Source organism: Xiphias gladius, chromosome 17, assembly GCF_016859285.1.
Source record: "Xiphias gladius isolate SHS-SW01 ecotype Sanya breed wild chromosome 17, ASM1685928v1, whole genome shotgun sequence".
NCBI lineage: Eukaryota > Metazoa > Chordata > Actinopteri > Istiophoriformes > Xiphiidae > Xiphias > Xiphias gladius.
In genome coordinates, this window is record NC_053416.1 from 20640710 (window position 1) to 20661970 (window position 21261).

The 21261-nt window shown below is 38.4% G+C and overlaps 1 protein-coding gene across 1 annotated transcript in view; it reads left to right on the top strand.

The window, feature by feature from the left end:
• gabra3 (gamma-aminobutyric acid type A receptor subunit alpha3) overlaps positions 1 to 21261 on the top strand; it is an 86263-nt gene that overhangs the window by 41376 nt on the left and 23626 nt on the right. The window contains exons 3-4 of the mRNA XM_040151517.1: positions 5908 to 6029; positions 10556 to 10623. Coding sequence (XP_040007451.1) covers positions 5908 to 6029; positions 10556 to 10623 — 190 coding nt within the window. The remainder of the gene's footprint in view (positions 1 to 5907; positions 6030 to 10555; positions 10624 to 21261) is intronic.

Below are 21261 nucleotides of genomic sequence, written 5' to 3' on the forward strand. Positions count from 1 at the left end.
CTTCACCAACAATGTTTTTGATTATGCACACTAGTGTGAACTAATAAATAGAGAATATTTTCATATTTGAGTATAATATTTTTCCGTCTGTTTTCTTCCTCTCATCTTTGGGGGCGGTAAGAGAGAGAGAGTACCTACACTTCATTTTAGCTGAAGAACATCGCAAATCCGGTGCTTATAATAAGTGGGACTAAGTAATTATTAAAGAGATGACTTCTAAAGAACATGGCCAATTAAGAAACTTTTTTCAATGTAGTGTCTCTTATTCAGAGAGAACGCACTTCCAGAAAAGTTAAAAGTCTGCATGCATAGTATAAAGTTGTTTATTTGTCCATATCCTTGATTTATAATTTTTGTTTGTCCCATCTAATGATACTATCAGATCAAATCTGACAATGTTTAATGTGCCTCTGCCTTATAATGCATGTGATCCACCTAGTAACATGGCTGAAAATTGACTCAAAATTTTTGACAATTTTTGACCAAGTACCATTTGACACATAATGCACTAAATATTCTGTTCAGACTACATTATTTGATCTAAGACAATCACACTTCAATTGAATGACAAATAACTGATTTAATAACATTTAACTTAAAGAGTTTTACTCAAGAGATAGCATAGTTCTAATATTTACACCCTAAAAAAAAAAACATTTTAGTTTGTGTTCCAGTCCAACCAGCCTTAGGTTAACATTGTGCATTATTCACTGCTCCATTAAGTCTGAGGTGGTGTTGGATGCAGCAGTGGTTTTCTTGTCACAAATAGTGAAGCATGACTTGTCCATTTTGTTACTTTAAATGTCACTTTCCGTGATAGTGTGTACTTGCTGGAAATATACCAAAAGATAAAGGTGTGGAGAAGCCACATATGAGTTTGTTCCCTGCCTGTAGCAGAATATTTGTAATATATTTGGGTAACCAATAGTGCTGACTTTACATCATATCAGCAAAAGAACAGACATATTTAATGACATTATTGATTAATCTTACATGAGTAATTTACAGTGATTGTCTCAGTTAAGTCACAGTGAGCCATCATGCACAATACCAGGACCTTGGAACTGAATTAGTTGCACCTTTGCCCAAATGTCAGCTGTGAAAATAGTCAGTCATCTAGGTGTAAGTTTTCCCATCCTAAAAGGTGCAACACAACTAAAACATTTTTTAGTAAAGTTGCATCATTTTGTTGCAAACGCAAAAAGAAATACTTCTGATTTTTTTTTTATTCTTCTGATTTTTTTGGGGGGGGCCTAAAGAACACAGTTTTCCTGGCTCATCTCACACAACATTGGTTAATACGTGCCAGTCATCTCATGATCAAATACTCACTTTTAACCATCAAGCTTCAACTTCACAGTGACTGTACAGTATAATGCAATCAGACAGCATGGCAGTTATTAAAAATTAACATCATTTATATGCTAAAGCCGTGACCAATATAATATATAAGAATTTTTTTTATAAATGCAGGATGTCAGATTTGGCATCACATTGAAGTGAGTGCTTTGTGAATCATGGGAGGTCTTTACATCCTCCTTGTTTACACCTACAGCACCTTTACCTTTTCTGCTTGTTCTCGTTCAGGCAAAATTCAGACAAACATTTAACAATGACAACTGTTGACACAACCTCTTTTAATGTTTGTTTCTTTATGTGACTAGTTCAGGAATATAATAATGACTGTTCTGCCCTTTTTTATTTTCTTATTAGGTATTTACCTATATGCTTGTATTGAGAGACTGAATACTGAAGGGGACTGAAGAAAAATTACAAGCGGCTGGTATGATTATACAACCTATGTGTTTAAACAAAAATGATTTCAATTAAAAAATGGGAATGTACCATTTTTCTGTCCTCATCAGTGAATTTAAACAGCTGGCTGATCCTGGAAGAGGTTAGCATGTGTGTGTGAGTGTCTGTGTGTATGTGTGTGAGAGAGAGTGTGAGTGCTTCGGTAAAACATGCAGATGCGGCACACCACACAAGTACTTTGTTTTTCTGAAGTGGATATTTAAGTGTGTAGCAGACGTTGTTAGAATTGTTTCTTAGGGATTAAAGGTTTCTCATTAATTTTTGAATACCCGCCGGAGCTAGAAGAGAGGCAACAGAGGCTTTTTGTTTGATATATGATTCATGTTAAATGAGATATTACCTATTGGATTCAAACTAGTCCCAGTTATTTTTAAAGCTTTTTCTTTTCAGTGTGTATGAGCTGCCTCAAACTGTCACTTTTTGATAAGGTGCCTGATTAAAAAGCCAGAAATGTGTGTTTCTTTCAAATATTTGTTACATTGTCATTTTATAACAAATTTTTGGCAGAGCTTAATTATACTGTTAGGTACCCATTTGACAACCAGAATATATCAAACTGTGCCCCATTCAATGAGGTGCAAATCGTGAGCTGGGTGTTTAAAGGCTCAGACTCAGTGGAATGCACTTTGGAGATACTAAGCCTCAAATATCTCACATCTTCTGGCTCATCATTGGTATGCTCTTCTTAACACTGTAATCCTCAATACTCTGATCTGCTGTCAAAAACTGTTATAAGTAAGAAATTTTTGATGAATGATCTTGCATTTCCTGGGGCTTCTTCACAATTAACCCTGTTTTTCAGCAGTTGCATGCTTTTAATGTGAAGCAGCAGCAGCAGGAGGATGTTCTGTTTGCATTAGAAGTAACATAACAGCTCTAATGCGGAGTCAGAAGAGCAAATAGTAAACATTGAGGCTTTTATCAGGTAGATAAAATCCCTCATGCATGTGAATTTGAACCCAGTGTGGCAGTGGCAGAGTCCGCCGCTGACAATGAAAACTGCTCAACAGAGCAGCAGTTACTGAATGTGACTACACTGACTGGAAATTTGCAGAAAAAGCTGACCATACAAGTATCAAAAATGTGTTTTGATTTCATGAAAATCTGGAGGATTATAATTTTAAACAATCAACCCAAAACAAGCTCAGTTTAAAAATACCACCACATGAGGGTGAAGTGATATTAAAAGACAAATATATGGAATTTTAATTAATTAAATCATAAATGAATAGTTAATCCTTCAGCATCTTTGCCATCATAACAAAATGTTATCAGAAATATTTGGGAGGCAGAATGGCCTAGTTACTGGTATTAATGCTGCATTCAATACCTTATAATGTAATACTGGCAGTAGTTTACTTTCTTACTTTCTTTCTTTTTTTTTTTGGCCTTCAAAAATCTTCATGTCCTGGTTTATTATACTGTAAATGATGGGACCTATTACAATATAGAGGAAGTGATCTCTGGAACATGAGAATGAGGGTGCCCTGATGCTTAATTTTTTATTTATAGCTCACATATGCCCACATAATAGCCACTTAGCTAGGCTGAAATCATTTGCCCAAATGTCTCAACATTATGAGGTGTTTCCTGCACAGAGCATGCAGGGTGAACTCCCAAACAGCCCAAACTAATAATAATTACAACTGTATACACTAGAAGTAGTGACCATCACCTTGCAAATGTTTTAATGGATGAGGTTGTAGCTCAGATGAAATCTTACGTTGAGTTGTTATTATGGGACAGACTGAGCTATAGAAAGCCATTCTAAGAGGCCTGGCCAAGATAGATTTGCTGCTGAGAGCGCTTGTTTCCTGTAAGAACATTCAAGGAAAATTCAGGATACTTCTCAAACCCTAAATTTCTTAATTGCTGCATCTTTACCGACCAGCACAACGGTGTGTATGTGATAGTGTGTCAGGACATGGAGTGGTTGTTGATGGGGATTACTTGGATATTATAGGTCAGTTCCTCAGGGGATTTTAGTTTAATTAAAGATGATACTCATTAACTCCTCAGTTTTCCACCTACAGTATAGTGCCCTTTTCATCTCACCACAATATTGTTCTGCAGGGGATTGTGGACCATGTAAGTTAATAACCAGTGGCTGATAGCATATGATAAATTCTCTAACAAAACACTGCAGAGTATGTCCTATTTGGAAAAGAATTCATTATCATAAATTCACTGTTTTTTGTAAAATATGGAGGTTCCAAAACAAAACAAACAAAACCAGACGGTTTTTATCCAAATATTGATTAATGCCCAAGGCTGATCACTGACATCAGATCTTCACTAAGAGAAAACAGGCAGGAGAAATCAGACCTAATTCCTTATCAAAAACATATTAAATTTACAATACTGAATTATATTAAATAAATACTGTATGAAAATTACAATTCAAATAACCTAAACCCATACAAAGCTGTTGAAAGTGCTTCATATAAAAACAATAAAACAGCAAAAATATACTCACACACAGAAACAACCACTCATGCATACATGTAAATACACACATACAAACATACATATTGTGCAAATACAATGTGTTCATTAAGGAAAAGCTTAATGTCTTTAGTTTTGATTTAGAAGAACAAAGAGTTGGAGCAAGTCTAAGATCATCAGGCAAACTGTTATATTCTTTGGGTGCATAAATACTAAAAGCCGTCTCACCAGACTTAGAACGTGCTCCTGGCACATTGACGAGATTTCCAACCTTGTGACCTGAGAGATCTGTTGGGATGGTATATTACCACCATGTCTATACTGTGGAGCCAGACCATGAAGTGCTTTGTAAACCAAGAGGAGAATTTTAAACTGTATTCATAAGACAACAGGTAGCCAGTGAAAGTTTAAGGAGGCAATAGTCCAGCCTGGACTTTAAGGAAGCTATAGTCTAGCCTGCTCATGACAAATGCGTTTCAGTTTTTTCTCTGTTGAGCTGAACAAAGTTTGATGCCATTCAGTGGTTTATTTTTTCTAGGCAGCTTCCTAGAGAGTTTATGGATTGGAAGTCATCAGTGGATAATGAGATGAGAGGCTGTGTGTCATTGACATAGGTATGGTAGCTAATGCTATGTTTGCTGATAATATAGCCAAGGGAAAGCATGTATAAGTTAAAAAGAAGACAGCCTAGGATGGAACCCTGCGGGACCCCACACACTAGTTCATATTTGTTGGAGTGGAAGTGTCCAAGTGTGACAATAAAATTTAGATTATGCAGGTAGGATTCAAACCACTGAGGAACCGTACCAGACCGACCCAACCAGCTTCTGAGCTTTTCCAGCAGTATCCCATGATCCACTGTGTTGAATTCTGAGCTTAGGTCTAAGAGTATTAGGACTGAGGTTTCTTTGTTGTCACTGTTGATCCTCATGTCATTAACAACTTTTAAAAAGGCAGTTTCTGTGCTATGAGAGGTGGAGAAACCAAACTGGAATTTATCATAGATATTATTGTCTGTAAGGTAGCGGTTCAGTTGCTGATATACAATCTTCTCGATTATCTTACTCAGGAAGGTGAGGTTGGAGATCGGCCTGTAGTTGTTAAGTGAACTAGGGTCCCGGTTGTTCTTTTTTAGAAGTGGTCTAATAGCAGCAATTTCCATGCAATAGGGAAAGATACCAGCCCGGAGAGAACAGTTAACTAAAGACAAAATGTCAGTTGTTGATAAAAGTTAAAAACACATTTTAAAAAGGACGCTGGGAGTGGATTAAGGGGGCTGGTATTGGACTTAAGTTGATTTATAGCATCAGTGAGATCTCTGGATACCACAGTTGAGATTAATTCCAAATGAAATTCACCTGTGATCATGGTCAAAATGTAATACAATTCATCCATTTATTTATTCTGAAAGCTGGTATGTAAAATGTTTTAAATATAAAATTGTTAACATATCCATTTATGTGTTGGATTGTCAAAACTAATAAAACTGTACATTTACTGTGAGAATATAGATTGTATCAACATTCACACTGTAAACTGAAGGCATGTCAGTGCTTCAGTTATGGAACAATTTATCAATGTTTTCATTAAATTTTATGTGTTTTCTATCTTCTGAATCCATCTTCCTCTCTCCATTTCTTTCTACAGGGCGGTAGTTGGACACAGAGAGCCGTTGCCTGATGATAGTAAAGACAATATCACTATTTTCACCCGAATCCTAGACAGGCTGTTGGATGGATATGACAACAGACTACGTCCTGGGCTGGGAGGTAAGCAACAGTATATGTTAGATAAATCAGAGACACCTACAGAGAAAGAGATTTCACACTGCTCACCGTGTCACTATTTTAGGACACAGATAATTGGGATACAAGAAAATGCACATCAGGCATACATACTGTTTTTTTCTGTACGACAATTTCGTACAGACATACAGTATATCCTCTTACACATTATAAAGATGCTGTTATTATGTCAGAAAACACTGATTATGTTTAATTCAGTGGTGATGGTGATGTAAACAATATAAACAGATGAAATCTAAAATAAATGTACTGTACAGGTCTAAGCAGCATAATCTGTATTGTTGTTCTGCAGGGTTTTTGTTTACCAAACTGATCACGAGTTATTTCTCCAGCTCATTTAATGAATAAAATAAACAATAAATCCTAATGTGGCTCGAAAAGGAGAGGGAGCAACGTGAAGCAAAGATACTGTGTGAATGGGAGATTACCGGTGTTCTGAACACAACAGGAATTTATTGTGGTTTGGCCCTCTTATCAAGATGGTTAGCAGTTGCAGCAAGGGCCGTTCTTCTCAGAATCATAACTCAGTTGAGTCAGAACACACAGACATGATACAGAAATTCTTAGATTCAGTGTGACTTACACTTCCCAAGGATATCATTAAGTCCAATGTCCATTGCAAATAAACATCCATGAATCCACTAACAAATCAGAGAAAAAAAGACCCTCCTTATAACTGCCCGAGAATCATCACATTTGTAAGTTTTCTTCAATATCAAAGTGTTCCAGTGATAGTTGTCTGTACATTCACAGGCACACTGCAAACAGCAACTTCTAGTAGCTAATTCATCATACTTTTATCAGTGTCAGTTGGCCAAGATATAAACAAATATTCAGTAGGCTAAAAAAACCAAAAAAAATGGGACTGACTCCATAGCAACATTATACCTCCAGCTTATATTCCACAGCATTATGTGAACTGTAGTTCCGAAACTTTGATTATCTACCAAATAGGAGCAGAGAGCAGGAGTGACGAAATCCATCAACATCAACATTTATCACATTAGACTATAACTATTCCATATAATGCAAAAGAGGATGGCAGTGTTGACTATGAAACCCCCTGCTCTAGATGGACTGGTAGATATGAGAAGAGGTTTACTATATTGACATTAACATTTTTTGGCTTATTGCTGGAATGTTGTGTCAGACACAATCCTGGTGTTGCCCTTGAAATTGTTTCTTTCCAGTAGTAGTTTTTTGACTTCATGGATCCAAAATGTCACTAACTCAGTTGCTCACTGTAGATGTATCTACTTCTAGTGGACATTAAGTGGACAGTCATGGTAACTCATACACAGGGGCAGATCTAGATCTAAATATTCATGAGGTGGCAAGAGGGTGACATGGAGACTTTCTGCTGCAGCAGGAATATATATATACTGTATGCTGAATTAATCGCAAACAATCACATGTATCATTATTTGCTTGGAAAAGCCCCCAAATTAAGATATTTTAACTCAAAAACATTATATTATTGTGGCACATGGGTAAAGCAATGAATATAAATATGTAAAGCTAGCATTAGAAATCAATAAATTGTTTTAATTTCAAATCTTCAGACCTTTTTTCCAATTACCTGTCTTTTCATGCTAAGCCCATCACTTAGCATGAAATGTGGCCATAATAGATCATCTGATCATTAAATTATAGGCATTAATTTAAGTTTTTTTATGTTATTTTTTAAATTAATCTAAATTCATGCATATATAACTCCATCTTCCTATCAACTAAATCCCACAATAGGTGGAAAAGGCTTGAGGGAGCGGCTGGGACAGGGAGAGGTTGCACAGAAAGCTGCCAGGGCGGGGGAAAAACGGAGGGAGCTGCTGCACGCTACAGGGACAGCAGGGTGAAATAAGTCTGTTAGCAACCCTGTGTCCTCTCGCAGCTGCACTCAGACATCGGAGTTTCACTCTTGTAAATTTCCGACCAGCCACAAGGTTTCATTTATATATTTTTGAACTAGATTGTCTAAAACTAATGGGATAGAAGCTGCTACTCCTACGAAATGCTTTGCATTTGCGTCCCCGCTGCTAACCAGTCCCACCACACCCCGGTAGATCCACCTCTGCCCATACAGACAACACACCAAAACCAAGCTCACACTGAAGTCAAGTCATTTCGTGCAGCACTGTTATGGAAATCTGCCTTCCCTTGGGTGGAAGTCTTTGTTCAATCATGCCCAAATGGCAAATAAGCACATATGTCACTGGAAATCCCTCTAATTGATGCCATTTCATCCAAATATTCATCCCCTAAAGACAATGTACCGCATAACAACAAGCCCACATGCTCAAGCAGGCTTTGCCATTTCTCAGCCAGCCAGCTAGAATGGTCATTTCTGCTCTAGTGCTTGCTGCAAAAGCCACGAGCATGGCTACCAGGCTACAGAGCCACCAGGCTGGATGACCTGGACTCCCTGGCAGCACCCGGGGAGAAGAACCAGGCACAAGATGTTAATGTCATGTTCTAGCCCTGTACAGAGGTTCACATCTCGAGGCCGAGGAGATGATGAGGCCTGCACCAGTCATGGCTTACAGTCATGATGATTTCCTCATGTAGAGCAATGATCGAGTGTACAGTCCTATGTGCTGCAGTGAAACCAAGAAGACCTTTCCTGGAATAGGAATAGGATTTTGTGTTGCAGATGGATCTAAATTGATCTTATTTATCAAAAAATATTTTTAAATTACAAGAAGCTGGTTATAAATGGGCAGATTTGTTTTATCTAAGACGATTGATAGACCCATGTTAATAGTTTAAAGTTTAATCCCCCAACAGTCTACCTGCAAACAGACACACCAGTTGGGGCCCTTCTCAGTTGGCCAGCATGCTCAGTCAAATTACCAATTACCAATCTTCCTCCTATTGGCCACCCCTATGCCACCCACAGGCCTAGAGAGAAACAGTCATTTGGGACCATCTCACAAAAACAGACTGGCTAGAAACCGGAGAACACCATTTAATTTCATTTTCAGCGGCCTCTATTAGCTCTGCCCTATCTTCTGATGCACTGTTGTCAACAGAAACGGCGCAACTCATTCTGTTCCCCGCCTTTGCCTGCCGTGCAAACTGCTGACTCGGTGTTGTGATAATAACGGATCTGAGCGCTATTTGTGACGCAGGAACTATTAATGTGGAAGTGGATCTCCTCTCTCAGGGGGGCCCTTTGCCAGAGGATTGGAGACTTCACCTGTGAGTGGTCGCTTAGATCTTGGACACAGTTAAGAGCCGAGGATCTATTCACTTTTGGAGAAAAGCCTCATCACTCTCTGTTTGTTGCACCACTGGGAGCAGCTTTTTCTCTCACCAATAGCCCAAAAGCTTACTTTACACATTTGCCCCAGAGGAGCTGATTCAGCCCACACTGAAGAGGGCAAAATTTGATCTGTCACAGCTTTCATATCATGCCCTACTTAATGCTATATTAGAATCATTTCTCAAGTATTTGAAAAAATTCATTCATCCTCTCATAATTAACATCACATTTAAAAGTCTTGACGAACTTACTGTATAATTAACAAGTTCATCATTGATATGGTATCAATAAGCATCCATAAATCATTATGACAGAACCAAAGCAATTATGGAGCTTGTAATGTAACAGAAAGTGCAACGATACATGTAATTATAATTAAAAGGAATATATAGAACGGAAAAGCCTCGTAACATTCATGCCAGATTCATACTACAATAGACTACATCACGTCTAATGTGATTATAATGTGTGTGTAGAATTGTGTAATGGCAACAAAGTATGTCCAGAATAAAAAATACACACAGACCCTTAATGCTGAGCTGCTGCGTTTTACTCCCAAGCAAGTAGTACCTTAGGGACTGTTAAATGTTTTTGGGGCAGGTCAACTAAAATTATTTTGGGTCAAAAGGGATGTCTTCTCCCAAAAAAAAGATACACACTCAGGCCTGGCCTAAAGCCGATTTTACGCTGTAGTGGACAAAACTAGCTTCAGCCCAACAAATGGTAGTTTTACTGAACGAAGGCTTTCAAAAGCATCTGTTAAGTTGCTCACAGCAACATTTTTGACCCTGAATTGAGGTTGAAAAGAACCCCTCCTGGGCCCAACAGTTGGGATTGCTATAACCAATGCTGTCCAGCAATACTTGAGTCTACATTTTAGGACTAATACTCTGGGTCTAGTGTTATGTTCTTAAACCTGCAATCTGTGGCACAACCACATTGACATAGTTTTTACCAAATGATGCACAAAGACATTAAGAATCCAGGTATTAATTTGTCCAGAAGGGCTGAAATTTTTCACTGAGTGTGCCTAAATCAGTTTGAGGTGATCCTCTAACCCCTGATTAAAGCAGAATTTGTGTGTGAAGCAGCTTAGTTAAATGCCAACAGGCAAACTTCATCGTCATGTAGACAAACAATCAGCTTAAAAAAGACAGAGCTTCGGCAAAGCTTGTTGTTTACAGACAGCACTGTGATATGTTCTGTTCCTTGTTGTCTCTTTCCTCAGAGAGTGTGACAGAAGTGAGGACAAATATCTATGTGACGAGTTTCGGGCCAGTGTCAGATACAGACATGGTGAGTATTATTCTCTTCTCTCTTCTCCTGGCTGTTATCAGCACTGTGAGCCATCAAATATAAGCAGGTCATTAGTCTTTATTCTGTTGTACCTGTAATTGTTTAGGTTTGACAAAAGTACTTGAAGAACATTTGTCATTTGAAACTTATGAATATGTATTTAAAGGTGTGTCAGCCAAAGAGTGCAAAAATGAAGGATGGATTTATTGTAATTATTATAATAGCTTAGTATAGGAAAAACAACTAATTTAATCACCCTATTTACCGCCTAGAGAAAGCATGTTTTAATTTAGGCGCAAACATAAACACTATTTTTAAATCCACCTGGTTTGCTGCCTCAGTAAAACAGTGGCCTAGTCTTTTTGCCTAAAGAGCGAACTTTCCTGTTCTCTGCTATACCCTTCTTACACAAATAATTCCTAATCATTATACTGTTATTAACACTTTTTCACCATGTCTTGCCCTGCACATTTAACTGAGAAGATGTCATGTTTAGGAAAAATGTAATCCGTTAATTATCAATATTCTAATGACTAGAGGAGACTCTGGCTGATTTATTGTCACATCCTGGCTGTTATAATCCTATTTTTGCACTTTGCCTTTGAAGGGGCCCTATCTCCTATTTTAGGCTAATTACCTGGCTGGATTTCAGAGACTTCAAGTAATTATTTACTCTTTTTTCTGATTAGGTAATAATAGCCCTGAAAGACAAATGTAACTATAAATCAAAATAAAGGAATGAAGTTGTTCCCAATCACACCTCTCTTTAGAAAAAGAAAACGGACCACTCTTCATAGGCTAAAACTCAGGATTTCCATTTTACATTCAAAGAGCTAGATTAACACAATGTAAGAGTTAAGATTTTACTGTGCAAAAGAATGCAACACGAATTATGCAACTATCTTAAACAAATTCTGCTAGATCTTACATGAGCGAAACGGATTATATAAAAACAATTACAAAATTCAAAATAATTAAATGGGCCTGTGGCTTCATGGATTTACCATTAGAGACAGTGTCTGGAACTCAAAACAAGTTTAAAGCTCAAGGTTTCTGGCCAGAAATACTAACATGTTCAACTTTTCTGGCCTTAATAGGCTGCGGAGTGGAGTAGCAACACTGCCCGCTGAGCTGAACACACATTTAGATGGAGCACGGGTAACACATATGCACAAATATTGATGTGCAAAGCTGGCCATGAGAGGAAGCTGTCCCTGGTTAGCTTTCCACCAAATTAGTGGGTCTTCTATTCCATCAATAGCTACTTCCTGTAGGTACATTGTCATCTCTGGTCCGGTTTTTTGATCAGCAGTGAGCGTGGCTGCTCTATCTGCTCTTTTCCCTAGAAGGCTGAACCTTTTTTTCTTCTCAGGCGCTGTGCTAGCACCTGATTCCTCTTCCTTCTTCTCTCACTTGCCGAACTGGTTGTCTGACTTGCATGTGTTGCTGCTGCTGCCACCATCTCTGCTACCAGTTCTGTTTTTGTGGCACTTATCTCAGGTGGCCTCATGTGGTCCCCTCATTATCTTTGGTCAAGCCCTGTTGCTTTGCTCTTGCATCATCCTCTGGGTGGCATCATTGCCATATTTGCCTTCCGTCTGCTCCAGGATTGCGCGCTTCAGGTCGGCTGTGAGCTTGGCATCCTGCCCTGACTCCTCTAGCACACTTTCAAGGTGGACTTACATGGGCAGAGGTGAGGAAATAGTAACATAGTTTTCTCCGGAGAGAATGTCTGTGATCTCCGCTACGGCTTCAACCCGCTGTTAACCGCTTCCAGAACACTTGTCCTGCCATGTAAGCTGCAGGAGCGGCGGTGGCTTTTGTCCTGAGCAAACCACCTGTTCAATGGTTTGTACCTGCTCCAGGATTGTCTCCGCCATTTGCTGTTTTGAGCCCAATCGTGTTGCAGTCGTGTCGGGAAAAACATATTCACCCACAGACTATTAATAACTTCTAGGTAACTATAGTAAGGCTTTCTAGCTCACATAAGGAACGCCATAGAGGCATAAATTACCACATAGGCTATTTACAATGCACACATTTACATTTCTCTAACCACTGTTCACGAAAAGGTACAAATAGCCTTCCATTTGGTGATCACAGAATGTTAAATCAGCATATAAGCTTAGTTATGCAAGTCATTCATGTTTGCCTCTGCGTCTGCTCGCACGCTTGCACTGATGTAATAGACTATTGTGTCATTTAAACAGCTTCATTTGCAAAGCTATTTGGTATGCAAATATATTGTTTTCAATTTTGGAAATTGCACACTTATTAAATTATTGCAATTAGCTAGGTATCGGCCAGCCCATACTTGTTTTAATTACCATGATCAAGGAGTGCTGAGGGAGTTTCAGCTCATCTTTTGCTTTGCGCAGCTTAAGTCTTCTTAACCAGCTGTGGGAAAAGGCAGTGTTGACTGCCCAGCAAACCCCGAATGCCCGATCAGTGCTGGCCTTGTGCTGCTGAAGTGACTTGTTTATGGCAATGTTCAGGTTGTGACCAAAACAACTTAAACACTGCCGTTTCAACTGTCTGATGGCCACCAAAGAATTGGTCCCACTTTTAGCAGTTATACAGGAGATTGTTTGTAAGCATTTTGATTGTAGTGCCCACTCTTTGCTGACTTAATGTGTGGTCACTGACATGTAAGGCATCATGTTGCAGACCACATGTCAATTACCAGGGCCAATTTTTCCACATCTTCCAAAACTGCTGAAATGTTTGCTCTGATGTTGCACAGCTCATCAAGTTTTACAACTTTGGAACTGCAGTCTTCAAGAAGCATTTTCGACCTGGCAGCTCATACTGCTTGTCAAATGTCTGCAGCATGGCCTTAAATGCACTCTTCTCTGTCGTATTAAAAGAAACCATTTCTTTTGCTAGGTAGCAGGTTACAACATCAGCACACTGCTTCCATCTTTCACTGTCATGCTTGTACTTTTTGCAAAAAGCCCCAGATATGGTTGGTTGGTGGTAGCTAGCAGATATGGTTGGTTGGTTGGTGGTAGCTAGCTAAAACAATATGCTGTTGTACTCCACTTTCTGCATGAGGTGTTCTACCTGTGCACCCGTTCATCCTTATTTTTTATACATAGTTATCTGGCTACTGGCACATTTTCCTCTAATTTCATGCATGCGACACTTTGACTTCATCTGGAAAAACTTCTTGGAGTACAGATATAGACCTACAACTACCGACTCTGTATGTTTAAAAAAGAATCGAATATAAGCATATTGTTTACTTAACTGTTCAACCGAAATATTGCCAATTAAGGACTTAATACAATATCTTATTTAAACTAAGTGGGTGAGATGATCTGATTAAAAAAATAATTACTCATGTGGTTTGCAGCTGATGGCTATGCAAGCTTTAGCCATTAGGCCTTTCATTGCTAATTCACTACTCAGCTAGAGCAGTCAAATAATTTTAGAAAAAAATCAAGTGTAGTAAGATCTTTAAAAGCAGAAAAGACTGCATTTAAATTATCAGTGAATTACAACAACCAAAAACCATTTCAGAAAATGGTGTTCCAAGTCAAGGTGCTATCTTTTTAAACATTACTGTTCTGGAGAAATTCCATTACAAGCCCTTAAAAAGCAGATGGTTTGCGCTTTGTCTTGGGACCTTATGCAGCATTTGACATATTTGATCATGCAGCTCTAATTGACGACCGCACTGGATGGTTTCTCTGGCTCAGTTCTGAGCTGGCTCAACAGCCTGTATGACGTAGCAAGATCAGCGCTTTTCGGAGAACTGAGTTGAGTTTTTGGGTCTCACTGGGGGGTGTCTTCACATTGTAAGCATCAACTTCTGTGGGGCAGCTTGCATTCAGGCTGTCAGACTCTAACTTTACATAAGTTGGTGAGGATCCCATGAGGATCTCATGGACATGTGTGAAGACTATTGCAGTGGATGGTAGAAGTCAAAAGTCTTTAGAAAGAACCCCTTTTATTTCATTGACGGGGAATTAAAACAGATATGCAGCCGATTATGATCAAATGGCTTGTGACCAAACAGACCAAATGGCTCCCATTACCAAACTTCTACAGCCTTATGTCAAGTAACAACCACATAGTACATAGTACTCACCTCACTTCAGCAGCACAAGGCCAGCACTGATCAGGCATTCGGGGTTTGCCGGGGAGACAACATTGCTTTTTCCCCACAGTTGGTTAAAAAGACGTGAGCTGTGCAAAGCACAAGGTGAGCAATGTGCTTGTACTATTTCTCAGCCATTTGCACATTTACACAGCAAGTAAATTTCATTAGGTAGCGATCATTAAAAATCATTTATGAAATTTTCTTTTGCATATTAACTACACTGAAATGCTTGAGAGCAACTGATTCCATACCATTCAAACAGTGGAAAAAAGCTTGATTTTACACATCTTTTTATCAATTAACACCATTCTGACCTCTTTTCCCATCAAAGCCATATACTGTAAAACAGGATTTTTGTTTCATATTTAGTCATTAATGTAGTTTATGTAGTGGTAATGTAGTTTGTTTATCTCGAGAGAAATTCCCTGCTTTACCTGTCCTTATTGCTTGACAGATGACTGTCAATTAATCTTTCTACAACTCAAAAACAAAAATCCTGATGTTTTTTTCACCTTCTTAAGACAATTCCTGCCATTGTAAAGATACCATACACTGACCACTGTACGTTGAACTTGCTGTGTTAGAGATTGTTCGCTCTCTTACTTTATCACAACAGACAGTGCTTTATCTTTTTCAGCAGATATCACCTTTCGGATCTCTCAGGGCTCAATTCTAGCCATAATCTTTTTTTCTCTTCACATGCTCCACTTGGCAAAATCATGAATCAGTGGCAAACAGCACAGAGCACAGTCAGTGGAACATGCGACGGCTGCACAAGCTACAGAAACCCACTTTTGGTGTTCTTTTGACTGTTCCCAGATGTGGAAACATAGCATCAACATATTGATTTTTTTTTTCTTCAAATTTGTATGCACATAAACACTGCATGAAGGCTTCAAGCATTTCCTTTCAAGACTTTTCACGGTCTACCCTCAAAAGATTATCATGTTTTAGCCTTTGGGAAGCATCACAATACGAAACTGATGTATCATTTTGTAAAATGTTGTAGGTGTGTATATGTGTGGATTACATACTTCTTTTATTTTAGGATGTGATATATGTAGTGTAAACAGCAAAAACTCTTTTTTTAAAAAATTTTTTTAACCTTACTTACCAAAACATTTTTGTCTCTGCCTGCATTTGTCCGTTTACCATTGTAACATTTTCTGTGTTTACATTGTTGTGGGCACAGTGCAGAGGTCTGGCTAGATATTCTAAATTTTGTGCATTTTAGTTTGATTTTATTTTACAACATAAGTTGGGAAAATGTATGTGTTATTCAGATCAACAATTATGGAGATTCATTGTTCATTTCCCTTAAACTCCAATGACTTCCTCTTACTAACTTCTACCTTCACAAAGGTAGAATTTTGTCGCAGAGTTATTGCATGGGATTGCAGATCAGCACTAAGAGCTCTGGGGCCCTTTAAGCAGAGGAGGGAATGAGAGAAAAAGACAAAGATTATACAGTACAAAGAGCAAATGTGGATAGTAGGCTGCACTAAATAAGTAGGTCTTGACTCTGGACTTTAATAATGAACAGTCTGAATTGCTGAAATTGGTGTCCATTTCCAAACAGGGGGCAAGCTCTGAGGGTGAGTGGATGGAAGGATGGATCAGTTTTTATTACGAGTTTATAGAATAACAACAGCTGTTGCATCCAGTGAGCGAGGAGCTGGACTAGGTTTATAGATCAGGTAATTGTGTGATGTACTGTACTGGCGAGTTATTTTCATGATTTTTATAAATTATATTTGGGCTTTGAAGGCACTGTCGAGTTCTGGTTCTCAGAGCTGATGAAGGCAAATCTACAGTAGATCAGGGTGGTCCGATCGTGTTTTCTGGTACATGAGTTTCCAGGCTACTGAGTTCAAAATGAATCGGACGTGTTATTTGCGTGTGAAGCAGGACAGCCTCGGAGTATTGAGCATTGCAGAAAATAGTTCTGGGAAACAAAAGCATGGAACAGTTTTCTAGGTCAGTTAAAGGAGAGGAAACAACTAATCCTGGAGGTATTTCAGAGGTGGAAAGAAGCTTTAAGATATTTCCTTGATGTGTTCACAAAAGGGAAGTTCTGTTTTGGAGGCAATTCACCAGAGATTAGCAGATTAATTTGGGGCAGTTATCAAGTCATTAAAATAACGAGAGGAAAATCAGCTTTATGCTGCTAAAGACATTTAAAAAATCTTTCAACGTTGTCTACTTCTTGTTATCATGTTGTTACTGCGTCTTTATTTTGTCATCTAGTTGTTTCCCCCTAGATTCCTTTGATGAGTTATGTAATGAACCTTGTTAACGCTTTAATAAGCTTTAGTGCTTAGTGCTTTAGTGCTTCATCTTAAACTAATATACCACTCTATAAATACCATTGCTTTGGATGTAATGTAGGAAACTGAGACCAAGATCACCCCTGCTGGTTGAATATCTGTGGGCTCATACACTGACACATGGAAACACTTATGTCAATGTAGAAATGAAAACGAAGAAGTCAAAAACTATTTATACATGTCAATTTTTGGCATTAATTAGTTACCTTGAAGCTTTAAAAAGACATTAAGAACTGTATTTAAGGCTTGTATTTTAGATTGAATGGGACACATTTAAGGATTAGACAAGTTGCCTTTACCTCAGAGATCAACATAATTGTTTGCGAAGGGCTAGAGGACATACATGCACACTGAGATAGCACTGGATTGTTCCAACATCTGTTGGGGTATTTGATGGCGTACTCAATTAAGGCTAAGCTATTAGCAGCTAGTGGCTCTGTGAGGTTCTGTGTAAAGGCTAACGTCAACATGCTAACATGCTCATAAATACAATGCTAGCATAATGATGTTTAGCAGGTGGTGGTGATCCTCTCATTTTGGATTTAGCAGCATTATCAGGTAAACATTTTAGTTCATCCAACATTTTAGTAGTTGTTGAGACATTTCACAAAAAACTGCAAATGTCAACTTCATGGTGGAGCTAGAGGAAAAGGCTGGGGAACATTCAGTCAGTAAGATACATTGTCTGGGAAACATGAGTCTGTGTGCAACTTTTGTGCCAAGTCATCTTATAGATGCACAGATATTTCACTGGATAAGCGAAAATTTTTACCTGCTGGTGGCACTAGATGAGAAATAACCAAGATTATTAGGATTCATCCTCTGGGAACAATGAATGTCTGTACAAATATCATGGCAATAAATCCAATAGTTGAGATATATAAGTCTGGACCAAAGAGCTGACTGACTGGCATTGCCCTCAAGTCACACTGCTAGCGTGGCTAAAAATGTGGAGCATTAAGTGCTTGGAGAAACTGTTAAAGCTGAAATGTTTCTAGACAGAGCACACTCTATACCCTAGGCATCTCATAGTTTATGTTGCGTACATCCAGTGGTCCAATTACCCATCTCTGTAACGTCAAGTGTCCCAGAAATGTCTGCTTCTCATTCACCCTGAAGGCCAGTTTTTCAGCCTTCACTTAGACCCCAATACGCCACATCTGCCTTTAGTGTCCCACTATCACAACAGGAGGGAAGCTAGCTGCATAATCAGAGAAAAGATCAAATGTTAGGCCAATAACAAGGCTAACAGTGTTCAGAGTCGTGTCTGACCACGACAGATTTTCGAGTCGTGTCTGACCACGACAGACTTCGAGTCGTGTCTGACCGCAGCAGATCTCTGCAATGTGTCACACCAAGACCAAGAACTGTGGTTGCTATCTTGATGCTGATTTCTTTTAAGTAGGTGTGTGTTTCTCTACCTCAAGCCTCCCCCTTCTAGCATACCCTTCCTGATTTTTCTTCTGTCTTTTGTTTCTGTCTTCTTCCCTCCTTCTCAGAAGTTGTATGGAGGCGCATCTCATCCACATGTATCCAGTGTCATGGCACATTTACCCATCTCATGGTTTGACAGGTCTGTTGTGAGGAAATGGGAAGTGATTTAGGCTGTCACAGGTACTGTGCTGAAGCGCGCCCTGACGAAGATGTCAGTGATGGCCTGATTTTAGTAGGTTTTCCACAATCTCTGGGGGTTCACATTTCTGTAATATCTGAAATTTTCAGCACACAGCCATATGCTTTAATTCAGGGTATTCAAACTCCAATGCCTGAGCAGTTCAAGGTCTTCTGCACAGAACAGATGGGAAGTTTGTGTACTAAAATGTGAAGGTGAACTCCTGGAATCGGCATCAGTCATGTTGTCCTTGTTCAAAGACATGAAAACCTATTTAAGCCCCATTCCATGAGAACACAGAATTTTAAATCAGTCTTAGATTCCAGCACCTTTCCAATAAAAAACTATACTCTGAAAATAGGGCTTAATTTTTTTTACTCATCAAACAGGTCATCATGTTCCCCAGTGTCATAATATGATTCATGTGCAGGGCAGGAACAACTTGAAAGCAGAGCAGGCACAGTCTTTTTGCACCCAACACCCTATATTTTATGTGAAAATAGCAGCCACAGGTAAAAAGACTTTCGAAGACTTCACTACCCTACAATCATATAAGAATCAAGGGGCAGGAGGGGCCCATGTTTTTTTTCTGGAAGAGGAGCAACCTATTGAATTATCTCTAGTTTCAACATGTTCACTTTCTAAGCATAGAGAAGATGACCCAACTGCAATCATACCCAAGATGACAAATTTATTAAACTATTAGACTAGGTTGTAGAATGGGACCTACTTCACTGTCGCAGTCTCATGTTGTGTTTGTAAAAATGTATATTGTATAAAAATCTTAATATAGATTTCAGTTTGTTTTAACTGTTATATGTTCCGATACATAAGTAATGTACTATTCGCAGTATTTATAGAATATATTCTCTTCCACAATGGTACAGTCCCCACTTGAAGGCTATTTTGAAAATAAGATAGTATTTCTTTTTACAAGGTGTTGCACTACAAAAGATGTTTGTTTTTACAGTTTACAGTTTTTTCGGCAAACATTTTCACTGTTGCTCATCTATCCTGTTGTCATGATCATTCCCATAAAACCCGTCTCCTAAAAAATACATTTATTCTCTAAACTGCAACACAAAATATGCTTTAACTGATTTGTTGTTTTGATTTTTGAAGAAATGTCTTTAATGAATATATCCTCAAAGTCACAAAATGTTGATAATTGTTGATATACAGAAAATGTTCACTAGGAACATAAAAATGTTTGTAATGCTTATTTTTACATAATTCAAAGCACTTATTTAAAGCAGTTGTAATCAACATTTTTAAATAACACGTGACAGCTTGTATGTTAAAAGGTGTCACTTGTAGTGACAGAGAATTATCATCCAATTGTGCTTTCAGCTCTACTACGCTTTTCAGCATCCTTCAGCTCATTGTTTTGGTTTTACAGATCTAAACTTTACCATTTGGTTCATTCTCACCAAAAAAAAAAAAAAACCCTACCTACCCAGCACCAAATGGCAGACATACGACTAGCTGGTGATGTTTTTCAAATGAGTTGGTGGAGACCAAAAACAAAGCTAAAAGCAGAGTGAATATTGCACTTATTCCCCAGGTGACCAGAAAAAAGAAATCCAAATGAATGCTAATGTTTCTCTGTGTCTGCTGGATGTATAAATAAGCAACTGTCTGCTAACATATTCTCCATTTCACTTTTAATGGTGATGTGGCTCCATAATTAACTTTTCTTGTTAGTGTTTGCTGTTATAAGTAGAATTGCTCAAAGTACCACTGCAGTACCTCTCTTTTTTTCTTCCACATTTTTGAGGATACAGGACACACTGAATTGTCAACAGACAAAATCGATCAAAGGTTCCCTGTTTATACGCAGGCCAATTAAACGTGTTGAGTGAGTAAACACAATGTGCAAAATTAATAAAAACGTACAGTTTCCAAGGATTAATATTGAAACAGGGAAAGGTCACACAAAACAAGTAGTCTTAAACCAAAAACCATTATCTTTTCCTAACCAGTTTCTTTGTAGTCTAAGCCTAACCACAATGTATCAAGTCCTGTGCTTTGTATACCCACTATCCACCCTGATCATCATTTAGTGGATTTTAAGATTGCAATTACGTTTCCTTCAAAATATATAAACACTTTTTAGGAGATAGGGTTGCACATGATGGAAACTGTTCTTCTATAGTTTGACCAAATTTCTTTTCTCTCATTTCCCTCTTGAATGTGAGCCACTTATGTTTATTTCCCTGAGAGCAGTTCAAAATAGCCATAATTTCATAATGTGTCTTAGATTTTAAAAACTCATTATGTTATTTACTGGCTTAAAATGATTAGATAAACATGTTTACTGTGACATATCCTTCATTTGTTTCACTGCCATCTGATTCTAGCACCGATTATAATTGTGGAACAAAATGTTAGTGTCTGAAGTGTGGCACAATAAAGTGCTTAAACATGTTTATGCCCCAGAGCTGCAGAAGCCGGAGAACACTGAAGATAATTGGAGTTGGTATGGGATTCACACCTCATTGCAAGTCTCACACAGGTTACAATCCCAGCAGGGAAAGGTGAACGGCACACAAGAAGCGAAGCGAGAGAGAATAATTGACGGGAGAGCAGAAGGA